At 42.4% G+C, this 25,809-nt stretch overlaps 1 protein-coding gene across 2 annotated transcripts in view; it reads left to right on the top strand.

Moving 5' to 3' along the window:
• Positions 1-2,071: 2,071 nt before the first annotated feature.
• Positions 2,072-25,809, top strand: part of rars2 (arginyl-tRNA synthetase 2, mitochondrial) — a 35,013-nt gene continuing 11,275 nt past the window's right edge. Inside the window, exons 1-14 of one of the 2 annotated variants that reach the window (XM_081378806.1) lie at positions 2,072-2,219; positions 2,309-2,392; positions 2,996-3,071; positions 6,874-6,976; positions 7,153-7,236; positions 8,038-8,135; positions 8,227-8,282; positions 8,418-8,501; positions 15,737-15,813; positions 15,898-16,056; positions 16,940-17,046; positions 22,339-22,434; positions 22,512-22,572; positions 22,651-22,727. In XM_081378806.1, coding sequence (XP_081234932.1) covers positions 3,070-3,071; positions 6,874-6,976; positions 7,153-7,236; positions 8,038-8,135; positions 8,227-8,282; positions 8,418-8,501; positions 15,737-15,813; positions 15,898-16,056; positions 16,940-17,046; positions 22,339-22,434; positions 22,512-22,572; positions 22,651-22,727 — 1,004 coding nt within the window. In that variant the 5' untranslated portion in view covers positions 2,072-2,219; positions 2,309-2,392; positions 2,996-3,069. Of the gene's footprint in view, positions 2,220-2,308; positions 2,393-2,995; positions 3,072-6,873; positions 6,977-7,152; positions 7,237-8,037; positions 8,136-8,226; positions 8,283-8,417; positions 8,502-15,736; positions 16,057-16,939; positions 17,047-22,338; positions 22,435-22,511; positions 22,573-22,650; positions 22,728-25,809 lie in introns of those variants that run through there. The other variant, XM_081378805.1, reaches the window with a different exon arrangement.

The following is a 25,809-nucleotide window of genomic DNA, read 5'->3' on the forward strand; positions in this document are numbered from 1 at the left end:
CTAGTGTTCTTTCTTGCTGGTCAGGGTTCCTGTACGAGACTCCTAAGTTCACATTGTGCTCGGGTCAATTTAAAACAGTTAATTGAGACGAATCAGCTGATGACACGCTCTTGGATGTTTCATGTTTTAAAGGGGTGGTTGAATATGATTTCACTTCTCTAACTTTAGTTAGTGTGTAATGTTGCTGTTTGAGCATAAACAACATCTGCAAAGTTACAGCGCTCAGAGCAAAGGGAGATATTTGATTTTACAGAAATCGCTTTTTAAGGACTACAACAAACGGCTGGTAGAGACTACACCACATTCCTCCCGGGTTAGTGACATCACCAACCCTATAATTTACATAAACCCTGCCCCCTGAACACGATTTATAGATTATCAAGACAGAATATGCTAATCAGTGACTAGAAGATAACTACACATTAGCTTTATAACTTCATCAACTAACCATTCAGAAATGTCCTGTTGCTTCTACATGTTGTCACTTCTTCTCGAGTCTCTCTATCATTGTCTGAATCCGGTTTGAACATAAAAGACTAAAAGTTTTTGAAATGTTCAGTGCATGTGTGTGCGAGTGCAATCTGTTGAAGCGCCGCCCCCTGTGCCGGGAGCAGCAGCTCATTTGCATTTAAATGAACAGACACAAAACGGTGCGTTTTTGCTCACTCTCAAAAATTGACAATTTTAATATGCTATATAAAAATATCTGTGGGGTATTTTGAGCTAAAACTTCTCATACACACTCTGGGGACATCAGAGACTTATTTTACATCTTGTGAAAACTAAAAGGGCATTATACACCACTTTAAGCGATGATCGCTCACACACGTGCCCCAGAATCAACACACTGGTTTGGTTTTTACTTGTAAACTAACTAAAATGAACACAGTTCTAATGATTGCAGCTCTTGCTAACTAAGCCCTGCCCCGTTTGCTGAAGCCCCGCCCCCTGCAGAATGATTGACAGAGAGCTGAAAAAAAGCAAGTGCATTTCCTGTCTTTTTTTCTATCAACACCAGAGGCAGTGCACCTTCTTAAATTAGCACAGGAAAACAATTAACAAAAGTGACAAGAAATGCTGTTTTCGACATAATAAACAGAAAATTTGTGCACACACACACACAAAAAAGTAAATAGTTCAAATTGTTTACATTAAAATAACGTTATAACTCTGTTATTCTTAACATACATTTTTTGCTACTTTTCAAATGCCATGTGTTTACCAATGGGGAAAATTATATAATATAAAATTAAATGAATTAAATAAAATTTTTGGAGTTTTTTTAAAGAGCCTGTCCCACAATTTAACTATCATATAGAAATACGCTGAACACCTGAGAAAAATCATTTGTGATATTGATCTGAAAAATGTTCCAGGTGATGCAGTTACAGGTGATTTTAGTGTATATTTTTATCTGGTCTTATGTAATTCATATCTAGATCATATCTACAAGGCTACATGACATATAATAGCTGTATATCACTGCCTTATCGACATTATTACTTCGACCCACTCATCTCTGACTGATAACAGAATACTTAAATTGACCATTAAAGCATTTTCTGTAAAGCTGCTTTACTGTATAAATAAACTTGAATTGAATTAATTAGCTTTTATGTTCACCTATGTAAAGTGTGTAGTATGTATTCCATGACGATTTGTACTACCATCATCATATTCATGTGGTTTACCCTAAACCTACACTTTTAAACAATGTGATTGGTTGCACAATATCTGATGTGTGGTATTATTCTTTAGAACAGTGTTGTGTCGAAATAAAGTTCTTACAAATTTTTCCAGCTGATGAATGATAAAAACTTTCACAGCCAATCAAAATCCATCCTGCTTTAAAGAGCACACAACAAAATGCATTTAAACACAATACATAATCTGGTGGAACTGATTTTGGGACAGGGTCGTAACAGGGACAGGTCACTCCTCCAATTAACAGATATGGCCGAACTGTGGCTAGAAACACGAAGTGTGGAGTGAAAGTGCGGAGAAATGCGTGATTGTTCGGAGGAGCCTGATGACTTTTATTTTGAAAACACGCACAGAAATGACAGTAGCTGACTTCCGGATGCTCAAACTCTCGTCCTCACAGTAGAGCACGCGCGGAGACTGATCAATGACACTTCATGCTCATTCCTGATGTAGTTTGATGTGAATATCTGTGCGCGCACATGGCGTGCTTCTTCAGGCGGAGCGTCGCGCGGCAGGTACACCACGCGCGCGTCTGACGCACTGTGACATACATGTTAATACAACATTATGGAGATCTCATCTGGTCTCTGTACTTGTTTTGCAGCTCGCGAAGGTGTGCGGGGTGTCTGAAGATGCGCTCATACCCCTGATCTCTAAGAACTAGCAGACAACATGACATTAAAAACAGGCCAAAGTCAGAAAATCCAAAGAAAACAGACATTCACATCACAAGACGTCATACAGATTCATAATATTTTATATACTTTATAACATACCTTTTACATTTTCACACATTTTTTTAAAGTGACTTTATTAACAATCTACATTCTGTGTTTATGAATAAAGAATTTGCCTTTCAGAATTCTAAAGTTTGCAAAACAGTACTTTTGTCCTCATGCTCACAGATAATTCACATTCACAATATCTGTACTATTTGACCATTAGAAAACGGATTCCATTCTCAATATTATTACAAAAGGAGCGTTATTTTCAAATTTCCATAAATCTAGAGGGTATATTATTTTATGTACATTTTTTAAACTTCAATTGAAATGCAGAGTTTGTATGGTTTCTGCACTTAATGTTGTTCAGGATGGAGTTGTACTAGATGATCTCCCCTACACTGACACTGTTATACAGCAGCATGTGATGATGACAACGATCAGATGTGTGTAACATCTTTAGTTCACTTCAGAATTAATATTCAGTTTAGTTCACTTCAGAATTGATATTTTCTGATCATTTATTCACTCCCACATCATCCAAGATGTTCATGTCTTTCTTTCTTCAGTCGAAAAGAAATTAAGGTTTTTGAGGAAAACGTTCCAGGACTTTCCTCCATAAAGTGACTTCAGTGGGGTCCAAATGTGAGTTTCAGTGCAGCTTCAAAGTCTCGACACAAAACAGCCGAGGAATAAAAATCTTATCAGGGAATATCTAATAAGGGGAGAAGTTCCACTCTCAGTAATATTCCGGCTTCTGAACTGGCTGCAGTTCCACTCTGGCTCCACATGAGGGTGCTCACAGGACGAGTGCAGTTCCACTCTGGCTCCACATGAGGGCGCTCACAGGACGAGTGCAGAATGAATGGAGGTCTATGGCGCTATACCTCTCAAAATCCACTGTTCTCAGGATATCATTTTTTGTCTAGTAATTTGAATGTTGTATTTGAAAGGAGATGCAAAGAAATTACACATTGCTGGGTATTAGATTTTTTAGAGTCACTTATTTGCTTTAAAAAGTCTTTTAAAATGCCAATGACGTCACACACATCGTACGACCAGAGACACTGCTTTACGGCAATCCTTCAGTCACTTTGGTGCTTTCAGCTCTGCACTTTCTTTCCTCTCGAGGCGTCAACAACACAGCTGACACAGGGAAACACACAACATAGCTGACACAGGCAAACACACAACACAGCTGACACAGGTAAACACACAACACAGCTGACACAGGGAAACACAACACAGCTGACACAGGTAAACACACAACACAGCTGACACAGGGAAACACAACACAGCTGACACAGGGAAACACAACACAGCTGACACAGGTAAACACACAACACAGCTGACACAGGCAAACACACAACACAGCAGACACAGGGAAACACACAACACAGCTGACACAGGGAAACACAACACAGCTGACACAGGGAAACACACAACACAGCTGACACAGGGAAACACAACACAGCTGACACAGGGAAACACAACACAGCTGACACAGGCAAACACACAACACAGCTGACACAGGTAAACACACAACACAGCTGACACAGGTAAACACACAACACAGCAGACACAGGGAAACACAACACAGCTGACACAGGGAAACACACAACACAGCTGACACAGGCAAACACACAACACAGCCGACACAGGCAAACACACAACACAGCTGACACAGGGAAACACAACACAGCTGACACAGGTAAACACACAACACAGCTGACACAGGGAAACACAACACAGCTGACACAGGCAAACACACAACACAGCTGACACAGGCAAACACACAACACAGCAGACACAGGGAAACACAACACAGCTGACACAGGGAAACACACAACACAGCTGACACAGGCAAACACACAACACAGCCGACACAGGTAAACACACAACACAGCTGACACAGGGAAACACAACACAGCTGACACAGGTAAACACACAACACAGCTGACACAGGGAAACACAACACAGCTGACACAGGTAAACACACAACACAGCTGACACAGGCAAACACACAACACAGCAGACACAGGGAAACACACAACACAGCTGACACAGGGAAACACAACACAGCTGACACAGGTAAACACACAACACAGCTGACACAGGGAAACACAACACAGCTGACACAGGAAAACACAACACAGCTGACACAGGCAAACACACAACACAGCTGACACAGGTAAACACACAACACAGCTGACACAGGTAAACACACAACACAGCAGACACAGGGAAACACAACACAGCAGACACAGGGAAACACACAACACAGCTGACACAGGGAAACACACAACACAGCTGACACAGGGAAACACAACACAGCTGACACAGGCAAACACACAACACAGCTGACACAGGGAAACACAACACAGCTGACACAGGCAAACACACAACACAGCTGACACAGGGAAACACACAACACAGCTGACACAGGGAAACACACAACACAGCTGACACAGGGAAACACAACACAGCTGACACAGGGAAACACACAACACAGCTGACACAGGGAAACACAACACAGCTGACACAGGTAAACACACAACACAGCTGACACAGGTAAACACACAACACAGCTGACACAGGCAAACACACAACACAGCTGACACAGGTAAACACACAACACAGCTGACACAGGTAAACACACAACACAGCAGACACAGGGAAACACAACACAGCAGACACAGGGAAACACACAACACAGCTGACACAGGGAAACACACAACACAGCTGACACAGGGAAACACAACACAGCTGACACAGGCAAACACACAACACAGCTGACACAGGGAAACACAACACAGCTGACACAGGCAAACACACAACACAGCTGACACAGGGAAACACACAACACAGCTGACAGAGGGAAACACAACACAGCTGACACAGGGAAACACACAACACAGCTGACACAGGGAAACACAACACAGCTGACACAGGTAAACACACAACACAGCTGACACAGGTAAACACACAACACAGCTGACACAGGTAAACACACAACACAGCTGACACAGGGAAACACACAACACAGCTGACACAGGGAAACACAACACAGCTGACACAGGGAAACACACAACACAGCTGACACAGGGAAACACAACACAGCAGACACAGGGAAACACACAACACAGCTGACACAGGGAAACACACAACACAGCTGACACAGGGAAACACAACACAGCTGACACAGGTAAACACACAACACAGCTGACACAGGGAAACACACAACACAGCAGACACAGGGAAACACAACACAGCTGACACAGGCAAACACACAACACAGCTGACACAGGGAAACACACAACACAGCTGACACAGGGAAACACAACACAGCTGACACAGGTAAACACACAACACAGCTGACACAGGTAAACACACAACACAGCTGACACAGGTAAACACACAACACAGCTGACACAGGGAAATACACGTGCTAGAAGAGCTTTTGTTTTGTTGTTTTAAAAGACCATGCCGAACACACACACACACACACACACACACACACACACACACACACACACACACACAATGCCATCAAGCGGTATCTCTGGTCATAATCAGTCCTTCACTGACCAATCAGCGTTCATTAGCAGAATGCTAGCATGTTATGGGCAACAACAACTCAACCTGTAAGAAATCGAAAGGACATAAGTACTCGTTCATTCAACTTTCGACCTATAACCCATGTTGAACTTGCAAAACCTACAATCAAATCTGAAATTTCTCAACGGCAATCGGGTGAAAGAGACGAATTTAGCCGTCTAGCTCCATAGACTCCCATTCATTCTGCACTCATGGGCGATCGCCCCCAGTGGAGCTCTGGTGGAACTACAACCAACATTCGGTACAATAGGACTTAATAGGGAGTGGCCAGGCTCTCCACAGACGGGGTCTGGTCTTATCTAGACAGACCAGCGGACATTTAAAAAAAAAAAAACATTTAAAACATATTTTTCAACTGTGATACGCCACACATTACGTAATCACGTTGAAAGGTAACGCGTGACATAGGCAGAAGTACCGACTTAGTGTTTACAAAGCAAACGGGTAAAGACTGAGTCAAACGCCATTTACAAAAAAATATAAATAAACAAAAGGTAAAACAATGATGTCGGAGGAGTCCACCCTAACCTACATTTCTGAACCAGAACACGCGTGACCTTTCAACGTGATTATGTAATGTGTGGCGCATCGCAGAGCTAGTGCAAGACTAGCATTTGTGGTTAAGAAGTATTTAAATGTTTAAGTTTTTTTTGTTATAAAATGGCGGCAGGTTTGTCTAGATAAGACTCTTAATCCTCGGCTGGATCGTGTCGAGACTTTGAAGCTGACGTTTGGAGCTTCGACCCGTTGGACCCCATTGAAGTCCACCAGTGTGCCCGCAGTATGAGGTGACCTCAGGTGTGTGTGTGTGTGGTGTTTGTGACGTCAGGGCGTCCGCTGATCTGCGTGTGTCGGTCAGCTGTCTGCTGCGGAGCGGAGCGGCTGCTCCTGATGGAGACCTGCACACCAAAACACAAGCGCTGGCCAATCAGGTGAGCAGACCGTCCCGAACCACTGATCTGCAGACCTTGGAACAGTGTGAAGACTCTACTGCTTTGTTCTTCTATCATGTGCATGTTTGCATGTATGTGCATCTGATTTTCATTACTTTTTTTGGGATGTGCATGCGCTCTGCGATTAAAGGATGTGTTCTTGTGTTCTGCCCTAGATCAGACGGGACTCTGTCGTGGAGGACGTCACCGCTGATCGAGGAGTGATTCACTTCAGATTAAACAAACTGATCCTGGCACAGGTGAACAGAAGCTCTGCCTTCACACCGCCGCTCACACACCGGAGGAAGCAACAGTCATACACACAACTCTCCGTTTAATTACATTCTTAATGTACATAAAGGCTTATGCATGGAAGACATTTTTCACTAATGAGTTTCTTTCTGTGTTTTGTCAGCTTGAACGAAGTCAGTGCTACATGTAGGCCCTGTCGCTATTATTGATTAATCGCCGGATATTCGTTCTAATCACAGTTATTTGAGAGAACTGCAATAATTGTGCATAAATGTAGTTAAAAGTCTTCCTTTATATGAAATGAAGGTTTGTGGGTTTGATGAGACTGTATTATTATATTATATTATTTTATATTATATGCATTATATTATATTATAAATATTAAGTTTCAAAGCATTAGGGTGATTCATATGGGCCTATTCTATTATAATTTTTATTTTATATGCGATCCCCCCCCCCACAAAAAAAAAAACATTAGATTTACACTGCAATTGACGTACAACACAAATTAAATTAAACACAATTATTTGTATGAGCACAAAATTCATGATTGTGACAGGCATAGCTACATGGATATGGCATAATAATAATAATTGCATTTAAAGTCAGCATGAAATGAAAATTCATCCCATCTATTTTCTGAATGCATATTATTATAAAAAGCTTGCTTTACTCACCACAGGTAATTGCAACATTTTCTTACATTTCTGACTTTTTTTTCACTGTGAATTTCTCGCAGTTCTGAGAGAAAAAAGTCTGAATTGCAAGATAAACATTTGCTTTGACATTTCTTATTTTTTATTATGCAGAAACTCTTAGGGCAGCTGCAGTCAGAGCCTGACGGGTTCGGTGTGAAGAGTGAACTTCTGCAGCATCTTCAGGGCGGCAGGACGCTGGTGGAGTTCAGGTTGGTTAATGCAGGAGCCGTTAGCTTACAACATGCATTGATTTAGCATGTGGCTCTGAGGTGTCACCCACTCAACTCTCTTTGCTTACAGTTCTCCAAACATCGCTAAGAAATTTCATGCCGGACATCTTCGCTCCACTATAATTGGTGAGGTCATTACATAAAATTGCTGCCAAATGTTAAACTAGTTCTCTCTGTCACCAGTAGATGGAGTGCTTGTATACAAGATATGCTTTGGTTGATTATTTGGATTATTTTTTAAATTATTTGCTTTTTTTGAAGGAAACTTTATTGCCAACCTAAAGAAGGCCTTGGGGAAAGAGGTTATTCGAGTCAATTATTTGGGTGACTGGGGAATGCAGTTTGGTGAGTTAACATTATTAACCTAGAGAAGTCACTAAGTTCAACAGACTGGGCCTTCTGACCAAAGATGGTGTGATGTTGATGGTGTTATTGGGTGTGATGGTGTGATGTTGATGGTGTTGTTGAGTGTGATGGTGTGATGTTGATGGGTTTTATGTTGATGGTGTGATGTGGATAATGTTGATGGTGTGGTGTATGTTGATGGTGTGTGCAGGTCTGCTGGTGTTATTGAGTGTGATGGTGTGATGTTGGTGTATGCAGGTCTGCTGGTGTTATTGAGTGTGATGTTGATGGTGTGTGCAGGTCTGCTGGTGTTATTGAGTGTGATGGTGTGATGTTGATGGTTTGTGCAGGTCTGCTGGTGTTATTGAGTGTGATGGTGTGATGTTGATGGTGTGTGCAGGTCTGCTGGTGTTATTGAGTGTGATGGTGTGATGTTGATGGTGTGTACAGGTCTGCTGGTGTTATTGAGTGTGATGGTGTGATGTTGATGGTGTGTGCAGGTCTGCTGGTGTTATTGAGTGTGATGGTGTGATGTTGATGGTGTGTGCATGTCTGCTGGTGTTATTGAGTGTGATGGTGTGATGTTGATGGTGTGTGCAGGTCTGCTGGTGTTATTGAGTGTGATGTTGATGGTGTGTGCAGGTCTGCTGGTGTTATTGAGTGTGATGGTGTGATGTTGATGGTGTGTGCAGCCAGGTCTGCTGGTGTTATTGAGTGTGATGGTGTGATGTTGATGGTGTATGCAGGTCTGCTGGTGTTATTGAGTGTAATGTTGATGGTGTGTGCAGGTCTGCTGGTGTTATTGAGTGTGATGGTGTGATGTTGATGGTGTGTGCAGGTCTGCTGGTGTTATTGAGTGTGATGGTGTGATGTTGATGGTGTGTGCAGGTCTGCTGGTGTTATTGAGTGTGATGTTGATGGTGTGTGCAGGTCTGCTGGTGTTATTGAGTGTGATGTTGATGGTGTGTGCAGGTCTGCTGGTCTTATTGAGTGTGATGTTGATGGTGTGTGCAGGTCTGCTGGTCTTATTGAGTGTGATGGTGTGTGCAGGTCTGCTGGTGTTATTGAGTGTGATGGTGTGATGTTGATGGTGTGTGCAGGTCTGCTGGTGTTATTGAGTGTAATGTTGATGGTGTGTGCAGGTCTGCTGGTGTTATTGAGTGTAATGTTGATGGTGTGTGCAGGTCTGCTGGTGTTATTGAGTGTAATGTTGATGGTGTGTGCAGGTCTGCTGGTCTTATTGAGTGTGATGGTGTGATGTTGATGGTGTGTGCAGGTCTGCTGGTGTTATTGAGTGTGATGGTGTGATGTTGATGGTGTGTGCAGGTCTGCTGGTGTTATTGAGTGTGATGTTGATGGTGTGTGCAGGTCTGCTGGTCTTATTGAGTGTGATGTTGATGGTGTGTGCAGGTCTGCTGGTGTTATTGAGTGTGATGTTGATGGTGTGTGCAGGTCTGCTGGTCTTATTGAGTGTGATGTTGATGGTGTGTGCAGGTCTGCTGGTGTTATTGAGTGTGATGGTGTGATGTTGATGGTGTGTGCAGGTCTGCTGGTGTTATTGAGTGTGATGGTGTGATGTTGATGGTGTGTGCAGGTCTGCTGGTGTTATTGAGTGTAATGTTGATGGTGTGTACAGGTCTGCTGGTCTTATTGAGTGTGATGGTGTGATGTTGATGGTGTGTGCAGGTCTGCTGGTGTTATTGAGTGTGATGGTGTGATGTTGATGGTGTGTGCAGGTCTGCTGGTGTTATTGAGTGTGATGGTGTGATGTTGATGGTGTATGCAGGTCTGCTGGTGTTATTGAGTGTGATGGTGTGATGTTGATGGTGTGTGCAGGTCTGCTGGTGTTATTGAGTGTGATGGTGTGATGTTGATGGTGTATGCAGGTCTGCTGGTGTTATTGAGTGTGATGGTGTGATGTTGATGGTTTGTGCAGGTCTGCTGGTGTTATTGAGTGTGATGGTGTGATGTTGATGGTGTGTGCAGGTCTGCTGGTGTTATTGAGTGTGATGGTGTGATGTTGATGGTGTGTGCAGGTCTGCTGGTGTTATTGAGTGTGATGTTGATGGTGTGTGCAGGTCTGCTGGTCTTATTGAGTGTGATGGTGTGATGTTGATGGTGTGTGCAGGTCTGCTGGTGTTATTGAGTGTGATAGTGTGATGTTGATGGTGTATGCAGGTCTGCTGGTGTTATTGAGTGTGATGGTGTGATGTTGATGGTGTGTGCATGTCTGCTGGTGTTATTGAGTGTGATGGTGTGATGTTGATGGTGTGTGCAGGTCTGCTGGTGTTATTGAGTGTGATGGTGTGATGTTGATGGTGTGTGCAGGTCTGCTGGTGTTATTGAGTGTGATGGTGTGATGTTGATGGTGTATGCAGGTCTGCTGGTGTTATTGAGTGTAATGTTGATGGTGTGTGCAGGTCTGCTGGTCTTATTGAGTGTGATGGTGTGATGTTGATGGTGTGTGCAGGTCTGCTGGTGTTATTGAGTGTGATGGTGTGATGTTGATGGTGTATGCAGGTCTGCTGGTGTTATTGAGTGTGATGGTGTGATGTTGATGGTGTGTGCAGGTCTGCTGGTCTTATTGAGTGTGATGGTGTGATGTTGATGGTGTGTGCAGGTCTGCTGGTGTTATTGAGTGTGATGGTGTGATGTTGATGGTGTATGCAGGTCTGCTGGTGTTATTGAGTGTAATGTTGATGGTGTGTGCAGGTCTGCTGGTCTTATTGAGTGTGATGGTGTGATGTTGATGGTGTGTGCAGGTCTGCTGGTGTTATTGAGTGTGATGGTGTGATGTTGATGGTGTATGCAGGTCTGCTGGTGTTATTGAGTGTGATGGTGTGATGTTGATGATGTGTGCAGGTCTGCTGGTGTTATTGAGTGTGATGGTGTGATGTTGATGGTGTGTGCAGGTCTGCTGGTGTTATTGAGTGTGATGGTGTGATGTTGATGGTGTGTGCAGGTCTGCTGGTGTTATTGAGTGTGATGGTGTGATGTTGATGGTGTGTGCAGGTCTGCTGGTGTTATTGAGTGTGATGGTGTGATGTTGATGGTGTGTGCAGGTCTGCTGGTGTTATTGAGTGTGATGGTGTGATGTTGATGGTGTGTACAGGTCTGCTGGTGTTATTGAGTGTGATGGTGTGATGTTGATGGGTGTGTGCAGGTCTGCTGGTGTTATTGAGTGTGATGGTGTGATGTTGATGGTGTGTGCAGGTCTGCTGGTGTTATTGAGTGTGATGGTGTGATGTTGATGGGTGTGTGCAGGTCTGCTGGTGTTATTGAGTGTGATGGTGTGATGTTGATGGTGTGTGCAGGTCTGCTGGTGTTATTGAGTGTGATGGTGTGATGTTGATGGTGTGTACAGGTCTGCTGGTGTTATTGAGTGTGATGGTGTGATGTTGATGGTGTGTGCAGGTCTGCTGGTGTTATTGAGTGTGATGGTGTGATGTTGATGGTGTGTGCAGGTCTGCTGGTGTTATTGAGTGTAATGTTGATGGTGTGTGCAGGTCTGCTGGTCTTATTGAGTGTGATGGTGTGATGTTGATGGTGTGTGCAGGTCTGCTGGTGTTATTGAGTGTGATGTTGATGTAGTGCTGGGCGGTTTACCGGTTCATACCGAATACCGGTGTTTATTTTTGTTACGATATGAATTTTTAATAAACCGCAATACCGGTGTATGTCGCTTTAATCGGAACGCGGCGCTGCGCGACACAGTCTCACCCCTCATTTACAACACACGTCTGCGGCGCATTACGGCTGCGACAAGGTTTTATTCCGTCCTCCACGCGGTGCATCAAAATAGACTAGGCGCCTATATTTAGCGAAGCGGCGCGGAGAGCCGCTTCTGGGAAGCTTCGATCTGAAACACAAGCATTGACTAGAATGGGCACGAGACGTGTGGGTGAGAGTCTTTTTTCTCGCGGCGCGCGTGTTTTTATACTGTATTAACGTATCTGAAGTGAACTGACGGTCTTTAGAAAAGTTTCTTTGTTATTACGATTGAATCTTTCTTTATCTTTCCTGATAAAGCAGTGTTTATGAGCGTTGCTGCTTTGTGTACAGCCGTTACCGGGGAAACCACTGTTTCTGCCGCTCCTAAAGCGCGTCCTGCTGACACCTCTTTGTAAACAGCCTTGCAAACCTGTATTATTAATATTAGTGTGGATTTTTTCTATAATATTCACTCATGACAATAAAATAGGGCATTATAAGTAAATCTACTGCAGTATTTCCTCTCTCACTCAGTAGAAAATGTGGTTAACACCCATCATGCTTGAAAAAAAAAAAAAAAAAACGGTAAAAACCGTGAAACCGGTATAATTTAGAAAAAAACCGTAATGTTGATTTTTGGTCAAACCGCCCAGCACTATGTTGATGGTGTGTGCAGGTCTGCTGGTGTTATTGAGTGTAATGTTGATGGTGTGTGCAGGTCTGCTGGTCTTATTGAGTGTGATGGTGTGATGTTGATGGTGTGTGCAGGTCTGCTGGTGTTATTGAGTGTGATGGTGTGATGTTGATGGTGTGTGCAGGTCTGCTGGTGTTATTGAGTGTGATGTAGGCCTGTCACGATTATGAAATTTGGCTGACGATTAATTGTCTAAAAAATAATTGCGGTTATGACGATTAATTGTCAGTTTTAGGGCTTTGACGATTAATTGTCTGTGTTAGGGCTTTGGCGATTATGCCGATTAATTGTCTGTTTTAGGGCTTTGTGCTTCATTCATTAAATAATTGTGATAAATTTAATCCTTTGTAAGTTATCATTTTGCAGTGTAAGATTACAGTTAACACCTTTAAATATTAAATAAATATATTCAATAGCTATGACAATTTGTTTATTAAACTTAGTGAGTGTATAAATCAGCAGCAAAAAGTAATTTTTGAAAACATCTGCACGGTAATTGAATAAAATCTAAACATGTTAATAAAAACAAATGTGCACAAACCATGATAATATGACGCGCTTCAAAACAGAGTGGAACAAAGCGTGTATGCGCATCGCGGGTGCAGAATGATGTGCTTAATGCAACATGGAGTCACAGTGCGCAGCGCTGCACAAGTGCGCATTTAAAAGTTCACGGCACAAAGTGAAGAAATGTCGAGGCGAGGGCACAAATCCTAGTGTAGGCTATATCAGTCCAACAGTTTATTGATCATTTGTTTCTTCACAGGTTTAAACTCCAGTTATTGCGCGTCTGATGCCAATTCATAGTCCTTGTAAAAAAAAAAAAAAAAAAATCATATCCTTGTGCTGTGTAGGCACACGGTAGCAAGCGAGTCATTTAGAAACAGCAAAAAAACTCCAAAATAAAGTCATTTTATACAAATCCACAGCCCTTTATCTACAGATGAAGCATTATAACGTCAATGTCACATTGGAGAAAGTTTTACCGTGTATCCTGTCGCAACCGGACGACGCGCGCTGTTTGAATGCTGCACGGAATGATTGACAGCTGCAGAGTTTGAATGCTGAACGGAACGATTGACAGCTGCAGACGAGTTTGTGAACTTTAATTTAACAATGTAAATATACTACTGTCCCTCACATTAAGCTTTGAAATGGCTTCAGATGACTTTGAATATGTTGCTGGAAAACGTAATTAGTGCTTGTCTCTTTTTTTTTTGTTCTATCTATTTATTTATTTACTCCCCCTTGTGCCGTAGGCCAATAAAAGAGCGCAATAATCGCGGTTGTCTGAAACAATCGCGGTTAGATCAAATAATCGCGATCAGACGGTTATTTAATTATCGCGACAGGCCTAGTGTGATGGTGTGATGTTGATGGTGTATGCAGGTCTGCTGGTGTTATTGAGTGTGATGGTGTGATGTTGATGGTGTATGCAGGTCTGCTGGTGTTATTGAGTGTGATGGTGTGATGTTGATGGTGTGTGCAGGTCTGCTGGTGTTATTGAGTGTGATGGTGTGATGTTGATGGTGTGTGCAGGTCTGCTGGTGTTATTGAGTGTGATGGTGTGATGTTGATGGTGTGTGCAGGTCTGCTGGTGTTATTGAGTGTGATGGTGTGATGTTGATGGTGTGTGCAGGTCTGCTGGTGTTATTGAGTGTGATGGTGTGATGTTGATGGTGTGTGCAGGTCTGCTGGTGTTATTGAGTGTGATGTTGATGGTGTGTGCAGGTCTGCTGGTGTTATTGAGTGTGATGGTGTGATGTTGATGGTGTGTGCAGGTCTGCTGGTGTTATTGAGTGTGATGGTGTGATGTTGATGGTGTGTGCAGGTCTGCTGGTGTTATTGAGTGTGATGGTGTGATGTTGATGGTGTGTGCAGGTCTGCTGGTGTTATTGAGTGTGATGGTGGATGTTGATGGTGTGTGCAGGTCTGCTGGTGTTATTGAGTGTGATGGTGTGATGTTGATGGTGTGTGCAGGTCTGCTGGTGTTATTGAGTGTGATGGTGTGATGTTGATGGTGTGTGCAGGTCTGCTGGTGTTATTGAGTGTGATGGTGTGATGTTGATGGTGTGTGCAGGTCTGCTGGTGTTATTGAGTGTGATGGTGTGATGTTGATGGTGTGTGCAGGTCTGCTGGTGTTATTGAGTGTGATGGTGTGATGTTGATGGTGTGTGCAGGTCTGCTGGTGTTATTGAGTGTGATGGTGTGATGTTGATGGTGTGTGCAGGTCTGCTGGTGTTATTGAGTGTGATGGTGTGATGTTGATGGTGTGTGCAGGTCTGCTGGTGTTATTGAGTGTGATGGTGTGATGTTGATGGTGTGTGCAGGTCTGCTGGTGTTATTGAGTGTGATGGTGTGATGTTGATGGTGTGTGCAGGTCTGCTGGTGTTATTGCGTGTGATGGTGTGATGTTGATGGTGTGTGCAGGTCTGCTGGTGTTATTGAGTGTGATGGTGTGATGTTGATGGTGTGTGCAGGTCTGCTGGTGTTATTGAGTGTGATGGTGTGATGTTGATGGTGTGTGCAGGTCTGCTGGTGTTATTGAGTGTGATGGTGTGATGTTGATGATGTGTGCAGGTCTGCTGGTGTTATTGAGTGTGATGGTGTGATGTTGATGGTGTGTGCAGGTCTGCTGGTGTTATTGAGTGTGATGGTGTGATGTTGATGGTGTGTGCAGGTCTGCTGGTGTTATTGAGTGTGATGGTGTGATGTTGATGATGTGTGCAGGTCTGCTGGTGTTATTGAGTGTGATGGTGTGATGTTGATGGTGTGTGCAGGTCTGCTGGTGTTATTGAGTGTGATGGTGTGATGTTGATGGTGTGTGCAGGTCTGTTGGGCGCAGGCTTTGAGCGCTTCGGCTCTCAGGAGAAGCTGAAGACGCAGCCGCTGGAGCATCTGTTTGAGGTCAGAGGCGTGTGTGTGTTTCATGTGCCCTGGTCCTGGCGGGACGTTCTGGAAGACTCATCTGTGTTCCCCCTGTTGCTGCAGGTGTACGTGCAGGTGAACCGCGAGGCCGAGTGTGACGAGAGCGTGCGTTCGGCGGCCGCTGGGTTTTACAGGCGTCTGGTGCAGCGGGAGGATCAGGCTATGGCCCTGTGGACACAGTTTCGGGAGATCACTGTGCTCGAGTACAAACGCATCTATCAGGTAACTTCATCATAACGTGCGTGTTTAGAGCTAACCAAAACTAAAACCATAAAAACACATTTTAGTTACTTGAAATAAATTTTTAGAGTTCATTCACATATCAAGCATTTCCATTTAGGTTTTCTTTAAGGCGCACTTAAAATGACCCATGATTTGACATCAACTGTGATTTAAGCAAGTTTCCGATTCTAGTGAGCATTCCATTGGATATTGGATATTGATTAATTGGAACATAGTTTAGATGCACGTTCGTTTTTTCTTAAGCAAATGAAAACTCTCTTTAGACTAAAGCTGGGAACTGGACAGGTAAGCTGGTCACAAACACTTGAGTTGCACATAAAGCAGATTTCATGAATTCCTGAAAGAGTTCAAATACTGAACGTAACTCACCATAACAAACTCTAAAAGAAAAAGAAATGTGACCTTGCTATGATCCAGAAACACATTTTCAGTTTCTACTCTCATTTGTTGGAAAATAAACATTTTAACTGTGGCTGCCCAAAAAAATTTTGAATTTATTTTTATCAACATATGTATTTAAACATACATTAAATAATTAAGAGTAAAAAAAGTTAAGTGAACTGATCTGAGTGATCTGTCACGCCCCATATCAAAACCTCATGTTGTTTGAATTTAATGTGTTGAGCACTGAGAGTTTTCTGTCTAGTAAATGGAGCGATATCTAGAGGAGGATTTGTGTAGAGCCAGTAGTATATCGAATGCTAGACTCAGAGGTAAACGCACACAAAAGACTAGTTTGTTAGTCACAGCACTAACATATTGTTGCCTTGAATGCTTCTAGTGTTCTCCACATTTGTAAGTGGCACTGGATAAAAGATTCGTCTGTTAAGGGATTAAACCGAGAGTGTGTGTCCTCTCTCAGCGTTTAGGAGTTGACTTTGACCATTACTCTGGAGAGTCTCTTCATGACGGTCAGACTCAGAGTGTGCTGGAAGAGCTGACGGCCAAACGCCTGCTGAAGACCTCAGAGTACAGCTCCTTCTGAACACTACACATGCACTCCTGCATACAGTCAACATCTGTCCATCTGATCACATGCTTTCCTGCACACAGTCAACATCTGTCCATCTGATCACTTGCTTTCCTGCATACAGTCAACATCTATCCATCTGATCACATGCTTTCCTGCACACATTCAACATCTATCCATCTGATCACATGCTGTCCTGCACACATTCAACATCTGTCCATCTGATCACATGCTTTCCTGCATACAGTCAACATCTATCCATCTGATCACATGCTTTCCTGCACACATTCAACATCTATCCATCTGATCACATGCTGTCCTGCACACATTCAACATCTATCCATCTGATCACATGCTGTCCTGCACACATTCAACATCTGTCCATCTGATCACTTGCTTTCCTGCATACAGTCAACATCTATCCATCTGATCACATGCTTTCCTGCACACATTCAACATCTATCCATCTGATCACATGCTTTCCTGCACACATTCAACATCTATCCATCTGATCACATGCTGTCCTGCACACATTCAACATCTGTCCATCTGATCACTTGCTTTCCTGCATACAGTCAACATCTATCCATCTGATCACATGCTTTCCTGCACACATTCAACATCTATCCATCTGATCACATGCTTTCCTGCACACATTCAACATCTATCCATCTGATCACATGCTGTCCTGCACACATTCAACATCTGTCCATCTGATCACTTGCTTTCCTGCACACATTCAACATCTATCCATCTGATCACATGCTTTCCTGCACACATTCAACATCTATCCATCTGATCACATGCTGTCCTGCACACATTCAACATCTATCCATCTGATCACATGCTTTCCTGCACACATTCAACATCTATCCATCTGATCACATGCTTTCCTGCACACATTCAACATCTATCCATCTGATCACATGCTGTCCTGCACACATTCAACATCTATCCATCTGATCACTTGCTTTCCTGCATACAGTCAACATCTATCCATCTGATCACATGCTTTCCTGCACACATTCAACATCTATCCATCTGATCACATGCTGTCCTGCACACATTCAACATCTATCCATCTGATCACATGCTTTCCTGCACACATTCAACATCTATCCATCTGATCACATGCTTTCCTGCACACATTCAACATCTATCCATCTGATCACATGCTGTCCTGCACACATTCAACATCTATCCATCTGATCACTTGCTTTCCTGCACACATTCAACATCTATCCATCTGATCACTTGCTTTCCTGCACACATTCAACATCTATCCATCTGATCACATGCTTTCCTGCACACATTCAACATCTATCCATCTGATCACATGCTGTCCTGCACACATTCAACATCTATCCATCTGATCACTTGCTTTCCTGCATACAGTCAACATCTATCCATCTGATCACTTGCTTACCTGCACACATTCAACATCTGTCCATCTGATCACATGCTTTCCTGCACACATTCAACATCTGTCCATCTGATCACATGCTTTCCTGCATACAGTCAACATCTATCCATCTGATCACATGCTTTCCTGCACACATTCAACATCTATCCATCTGATCACATGCTGTCCTGCACACATTCAACATCTATCCATCTGATCACATGCTGTCCTGCACACATTCAACATCTATCCATCTGATCACTTGCTTTCCTGCATACAGTCAACATCTATCCATCTGATCACATGCTTTCCTGCACACATTCAACATCTATCCATCTGATCACATGCTGTCCTGCACACATTCAACATCTATCCATCTGATCACTTGCTTACCTGCACACATTCAACATCTGTCCATCTGATCACTTGCTTTCCTGCACACATTCAACATCTATCCATCTGATCACTTGCTTTCCTGCATACAGTCAACATCTATCCATCTGATCACATGCTTTCCTGCACACATTCAACATCTATCCATCTGATCACATGCTGTCCTGCACACATTCAACATCTATCCATCTGATCACTTGCTTACCTGCACACATTCAACATCTGTCCATCTGATCACTTGCTTACCTGCACACATTCAACATCTATCCATCTGATCACTTGCTTTCCTGCACACATTCAACATCTGTCCATCTGATCACATGCTTTCCTGCATACAGTCAACATCTATCCATCTGATCACATGCTTTCCTGCACACATTCAACATCTATCCATCTGATCACATGCTGTCCTGCACACATTCAACATCTATCCATCTGATCACTTGCTTACCTGCACACATTCAACATCTGTCCATCTGATCACTTGCTTACCTGCACACATTCAACATCTATCCATCTGATCACTTGCTTTCCTGCACACATTCAACATCTGTCCATCTGATCACATGCTTTCCTGCATACAGTCAACATCTATCCATCTGATCACATGCTTTCCTGCACACATTCAACATCTATCCATCTGATCACATGCTGTCCTGCACACATTCAACATCTATCCATCTGATCACTTGCTTACCTGCACACATTCAACATCTATCCATCTGATCACTTGCTTTCCTGCACACATTCAACATCTGTCCATCTGATCACATGCTTTCCTGCATACAGTCAACATCTATCCATCTGATCACATGCTTTCCTGCACACATTCAACATCTATCCATCTGATCACATGCTGTCCTGCACACATTCAACATCTATCCATCTGATCACTTGCTTACCTGCACACATTCAACATCTATCCATCTGATCACTTGCTTTCCTGCACACATTCAACATCTGTCCATCTGATCACATGCTTTCCTGCACACATTCAACATCTATCCATCTGATCACATGCTTTCCTGCACACATTCAACATCTATCCATCTGATCACATGCTGTCCTGCACACATTCAACATCTATCCATCTGATCACATGCTTTCCTGCACACATTCAACATCTGTCCATCTGATCACATGCTTTCCTGCATACAGTCAACATCTATCCATCTGATCACTTGCTTTCCTGCACACATTCAACATCTGTCCATCTGATCACATGCTTTCCTGCATACAGTCAACATCTGTCCATCTGATCACATGCTTTCCTGCACACATTCAACATCTATCCATCTGATCACATGCTGTCCTGCACACATTCAACATCTATCCATCTGATCACATGCTGTCCTGCACACATTCAACATCTGTCCATCTGATCACATGCTTTCCTGCATACAGTCAACATCTATCCATCTGATCACATGCTTTCCTGCACACATTCAACATCTATCCATCTGATCACATGCTGTCCTGCACACATTCAACATCTATCCATCTGATCACTTGCTTTCCTGCATACAGTCAACATCTATCCATCTGATCACATGCTTTCCTGCACACATTCAACATCTATCCATCTGATCACATGCTTTCCTGCACACATTCAACATCTATCCATCTGATCACATGCTGTCCTGCACACATTCAACATCTATCCATCTGATCACTTGCTTACCTGCACACATTCAACATCTGTCCATCTGATCACATGCTTTCCTGCACACATTCAACATCTGTCCATCTGATCACATGCTTTCCTGCATACAGTCAACATCTATCCATCTGATCACATGCTTTCCTGCACACATTCAACATCTATCCATCTGATCACATGCTGTCCTGCACACATTCAACATCTATCCATCTGATCACATGCTTTCCTGCACACATTCAACATCTGTCCATCTGATCACATGCTTTCCTGCATACAGTCAACATCTATCCATCTGATCACTTGCTTTCCTGCACACATTCAACATCTGTCCATCTGATCACATGCTTTCCTGCATACAGTCAACATCTATCCATCTGATCACATGCTTTCCTGCACACATTCAACATCTGTCCATCTGATCACTTGCTTTCCTGCATACAGTCAACATCTATCCATCTGATCACTTGCTTTCCTGCACACATTCAACATCTGTCCATCTGATCACATGCTTTCCTGCATACAGTCAACATCTGTCCATCTGATCACATGCTTTCCTGCACACATTCAACATCTGTCCATCTGATCACATGCTTTCCTGCATACAGTCAACATCTATCCATCTGATCACATGCTTTCCTGCACACATTCAACATCTGTCCATCTGATCACTTGCTTTCCTGCATACAGTCAACATCTATCCATCTGATCACATGCTTTCCTGCACACATTCAACATCTGTCCATCTGATCACATGCTTTCCTGCACACATTCAACATCTATCCATCTGATCACATGCTTTCCTGCACACATTCAACATCTATCCATCTGATCACATGCTGTCCTGCACACATTCAACATCTATCCATCTGATCACTTGCTTACCTGCATACAGTCAACATCTATCCATCTGATCACATGCTTTCCTGCACACATTCAACATCTGTCCATCTGATCACATGCTTTCCTGCATACAGTCAACATCTATCCATCTGATCACTTGCTTACCTGCACACATTCAACATCTGTCCATCTGATCACATGCTTTCCTGCATACAGTCAACATCTATCCATCTGATCACATGCTTTCCTGCACACATTCAACATCTGTCCATCTGATCACATGCTTTCCTGCATACAGTCAACATCTATCCATCTGATCACATGCTTTCCTGCACACATTCAACATCTATCCATCTGATTACAGTTTTAACATAAACTAATAAACTTAATCTAATGCACATTTGTCAGTCATTAGTGAAACGGGTCAGATTTCTGCACTCAAAAAAATCTATGCAGTTTATTATCAACTATTTGCATCTGATTGATTTTTTTTAAATCAATATTTTTAAAATGCATTTATTCAAAATGCTTAGAATAAGCATAAATGTTCATTGTGAAAATTACATTCATTCAGTTAAAAAGTATGAACATGGTTAAAATGACTATGACTTTGAAAGAGGCAATATTCAGTTAGTTAAAATGTATGAAATTGAAACAAATTGGATTTAATGATGATAAAATCTGGTTATGTATTTAAAGTCCCTCTGCATCAATAACTTTATCCCTTCAAACTAATCTTTGAATAACGAAATTACATATTTAAAGTTTTTTTCCTGTGAAAATAGGAAAACTTAATGAAAATACTCTACACTCTTGCTTCATTTAGTATACAGAACCACGAATATGCAAATTATAATCATTTATGTTAATACCATAATCCATATGGATGGAAATTTTATATGCAATTCAAATACATAAACCTTACATGTAGTTAATAAATAAACCTAATATTTAGTTGAACTGTTTATTAAATGACTGTGATTGGTTGTTGCACAGGAAGGGCACGGGTGTGGTGGATCTGTCTGGGACGGGCAACATGTCGTCTTACGCCACATTAGTGCGCAGTGATGGGACGTCCCTGTACCTCACCAGGTGTGTCTCACACACACACACACGTATTGAGTTTAACGCGGCGTCTCGTGATGGATCTCCCTTCTGTGTGCTTTCAGAGACGTGGCCGCAGCGCTGGACAGGAAGCAGAGGTTTGGCTTTGACGAGATGATCTATGTGGTAAGAACGGTCATGAATCTGCTGGTCATGTGACTCCTCCACCGTCTGCATCTGCTCAGTCCTCGTTCCCTCTTTCAGACCGATAAGAGTCAGATCGCCCACTTCCAGCAGCTCTTTCACATCCTGGCAGCCATGGGACACCAGTGGGCAGAGAGGTACACACACACACACACACACACACACACACACACACACACACACACACACTGAACACACACACTCACACGTCTGGTTCACTATCTTTGTGGGGACTCTCCATAGGCGTGATGGTTTTTATACTGTACAAACTGTATATCCTCTCCCCTTACACTGACCCGACCCCTAAACCTACCACACACACACACACACACACACACACACAAACCCAACCCTTAAACCTACCAGATGCTGGCTATTTCAGACAGTTCACCTTAGCGAGTAGCCTACGGCTAATAATAAACACGAATTTATCTGATCTTCTTTAACTTTTGAACTTCTTTAATTTAAAGGGGTGGTTAGACATTTACATCGATAGTCTGGTGTTATAATTTATTTGCTTTTGGTGTACTGTGGAGTGGGTAAAACTGTTTTTAATGGCAAGCTAACATGCACCGTTGACTCGCGGTAGTCTAGCACCGGCGAACTATCCAAAAGTAAGGACTGGATGAATTGTTTTGAAAACTGTCTCCACTGATGAATAACAACCAGGCTCACTTGAAAATGAGGTCCGATGTCGAAAATCCTGAACCACCCCTTTAAGCAAATGCTGTTAATACACATTTAGTTAACAAAACGAAACCATGCACGACACGTTTTAATGCTCACAAATAAAGGGAACTTTTGATCTGTTGGGATCTGTGTCTCAAGTCGATGATGTCACTCTGAGGGAGGCGTGACCAGGCCCGCTGAACACGCCCCCAGTTCCTTGACTCCACCCCCACATCAAACCATAAAGTGAAACGCACAGAAAAGTGAAGCGCAAAGAGAAAATGCTATCTTAAGCTTCTTTTACAACTGTCATTGATTTTTGCAATTAATTATTTTTCTTTTGCAATATTTTATTGTTTTGCAAATATATTTGGAATGGATTTGACTCCATTAAAATCCCCTTTGTAAAAACCTGTAACTCTAATATGTAAACAAAATCAAGTAATAATATTGAACTTGGGTTTATCCAATGTTCAGATTTCTTCTACATTTCTTTGGAAATGTATGCCAATTAGAGCATATTTAATTAGATCATGCCTCATTTGCATAATTATACATATTTAAGAACTTGTAATACAAGCAAATGTTAGCAATTCTTAATGTAATCAGTGACCAGGGGAAGTATGATGATATCTGTTAGTTGAAGTGTTTATCTTATTCACCTGTGGTGTCTTTACTTAGTGCTTTAAAATAATTGTTGATTAAATAAATCATTATAATGACCCGCGGCTTCATTTTCCGTCAGCTGACTGACTCCATAAACATCATCATTGCTTCTCAAACACAGATCAGTGGAGACCTTCCCCTTCAGGATGGAGACACACCTTCTCAAAATATACCTTCATCAAGCCCAATGGCTGTAGAAAGTAGTAATTCTCTCGTCTGACACACCTGTTAACTAAACGCCGCGCAGTTTATGTGTGTTAGAAGTCTTCACTGCCACTTATTCATTTGCTTTTTTTAAAAGAACAAGAAACACTCTGGTTACCAGCTTCTAGATCTGACTCTAAAAGTCAATAAAGATCAATATATTTACACTATTTTCACATGGTTGCTGCTGAAACAGATCCTTAGATCCTTTCTAAGGTTTCATTTGTTAATGTTAGATAACGACATTAACTAAAAATAACTAACAATGAGCGAGTAGTTTTTTTTTAAAGCATTTATTACCTTTGTTCATCTAAATATCAACAATTAAATTAGAATATCACAAGTTGCCATCTCATATTACATTTAATCATTTAACAGACAAATCATTTATCCAATGCGACTTACAAATGAGGAGAACAATAGAAGCAGGAGTGTGGATGAGAGTGAGCGAAGGGTTAGCCGAAAGGTGTCCTGTGACTGAGTGAGGGGTGCGCGCGAGGTCCCGTTGGGGGTGCGCGCGAGGTCCCGTTGTCCAATTAGTTCCCTGATTTGTAAGTAGCCGCAATAGACACTCATCTGTGACCCTGGATCACGTCACCAGTCTCGAGTCACACGGGTATATTTGTGGCAATTGCCAACAATACATTGTATGGGTCAAAATTATCGATTTTTCTTTTATGCCAAAAATCATTAGGATATTCAGTAAAGATCATGTTCCATGAAGATATTTTGTTAATTTCCTACCGTAAATATATGAAACATTTATTTCTGTGAGTGAATGCAGCACAATCGCCAACATATATGCACAACTTTAAAGGGATACTCCACCGTCTTTTCATATTAAACTATGTTATTCCCTTAACTAAGACGAGTTGATACATACCTCTCTCGTCTCAGTGCGCGCACTCAATCGCTCTGGCGCGCGGCGAAACTTTGTTCACTCAGTTCATTTAATACGGGCCAAGCAGAGAAGCTACCAAACACCTCCACGTTTTCCCTATTTAAACACAGTTACTCGCGTAGTGTAACTCGACCTAGGACGGTGACACAAAACAAAACATGCGCTTTTCTAAGCGTGTAAAATGGATAACTATATTGTATGGCGGAATACCATAGCAAGTGCTTGTAAGCACTTCGTCTTGGCGGAGTAATATCTCTCTCTCTCTCTCTCTCTCTCTCTCTCTCTCTCTCTCTCTCTCTCATGCTGCATGCCAGCAGTGTGGATGATAAAAAAAAAAAATACTGGAAAGCAACCAATGGAGAAAGAAGGCTTTTAACATGTTACTGTCATAATGTTTCACAATGAAAAAGGTTTTTGCAAAATGTAGACAAATGAAATGAAGTATGGCAAATTAATACACATACCCAAATCACTTCCTCGTCACAGCCTCGTCAACATTTGAAGTGGATCAAAACCTTTCATCAAAGCTATATATGAATTTTGCACAATAAAAAAAAGCCCATGTTTTGTTTTGTGTCACCGTCCTAGGTCGAGTTACACTACGCGAGTAACTGTGTTTAAATAGGGAAAACGTGGAGGTGTTTGGTAGCTTCTCTGCTTGGCCCGTATTGAATGAACTGAGTGAACAAAGTTTCGCCGCGCGCCAGAGCGATTGAGTGCGCGCACTGAGACGAGAGAGGTATGTATCAACTCGTCTTAGTTAAGGGAATAACATAGTT

This window comes from Scardinius erythrophthalmus (genome assembly GCF_964197995.2).
Source record: "Scardinius erythrophthalmus genome assembly, chromosome: 11".
NCBI lineage: Eukaryota > Metazoa > Chordata > Actinopteri > Cypriniformes > Leuciscidae > Scardinius > Scardinius erythrophthalmus.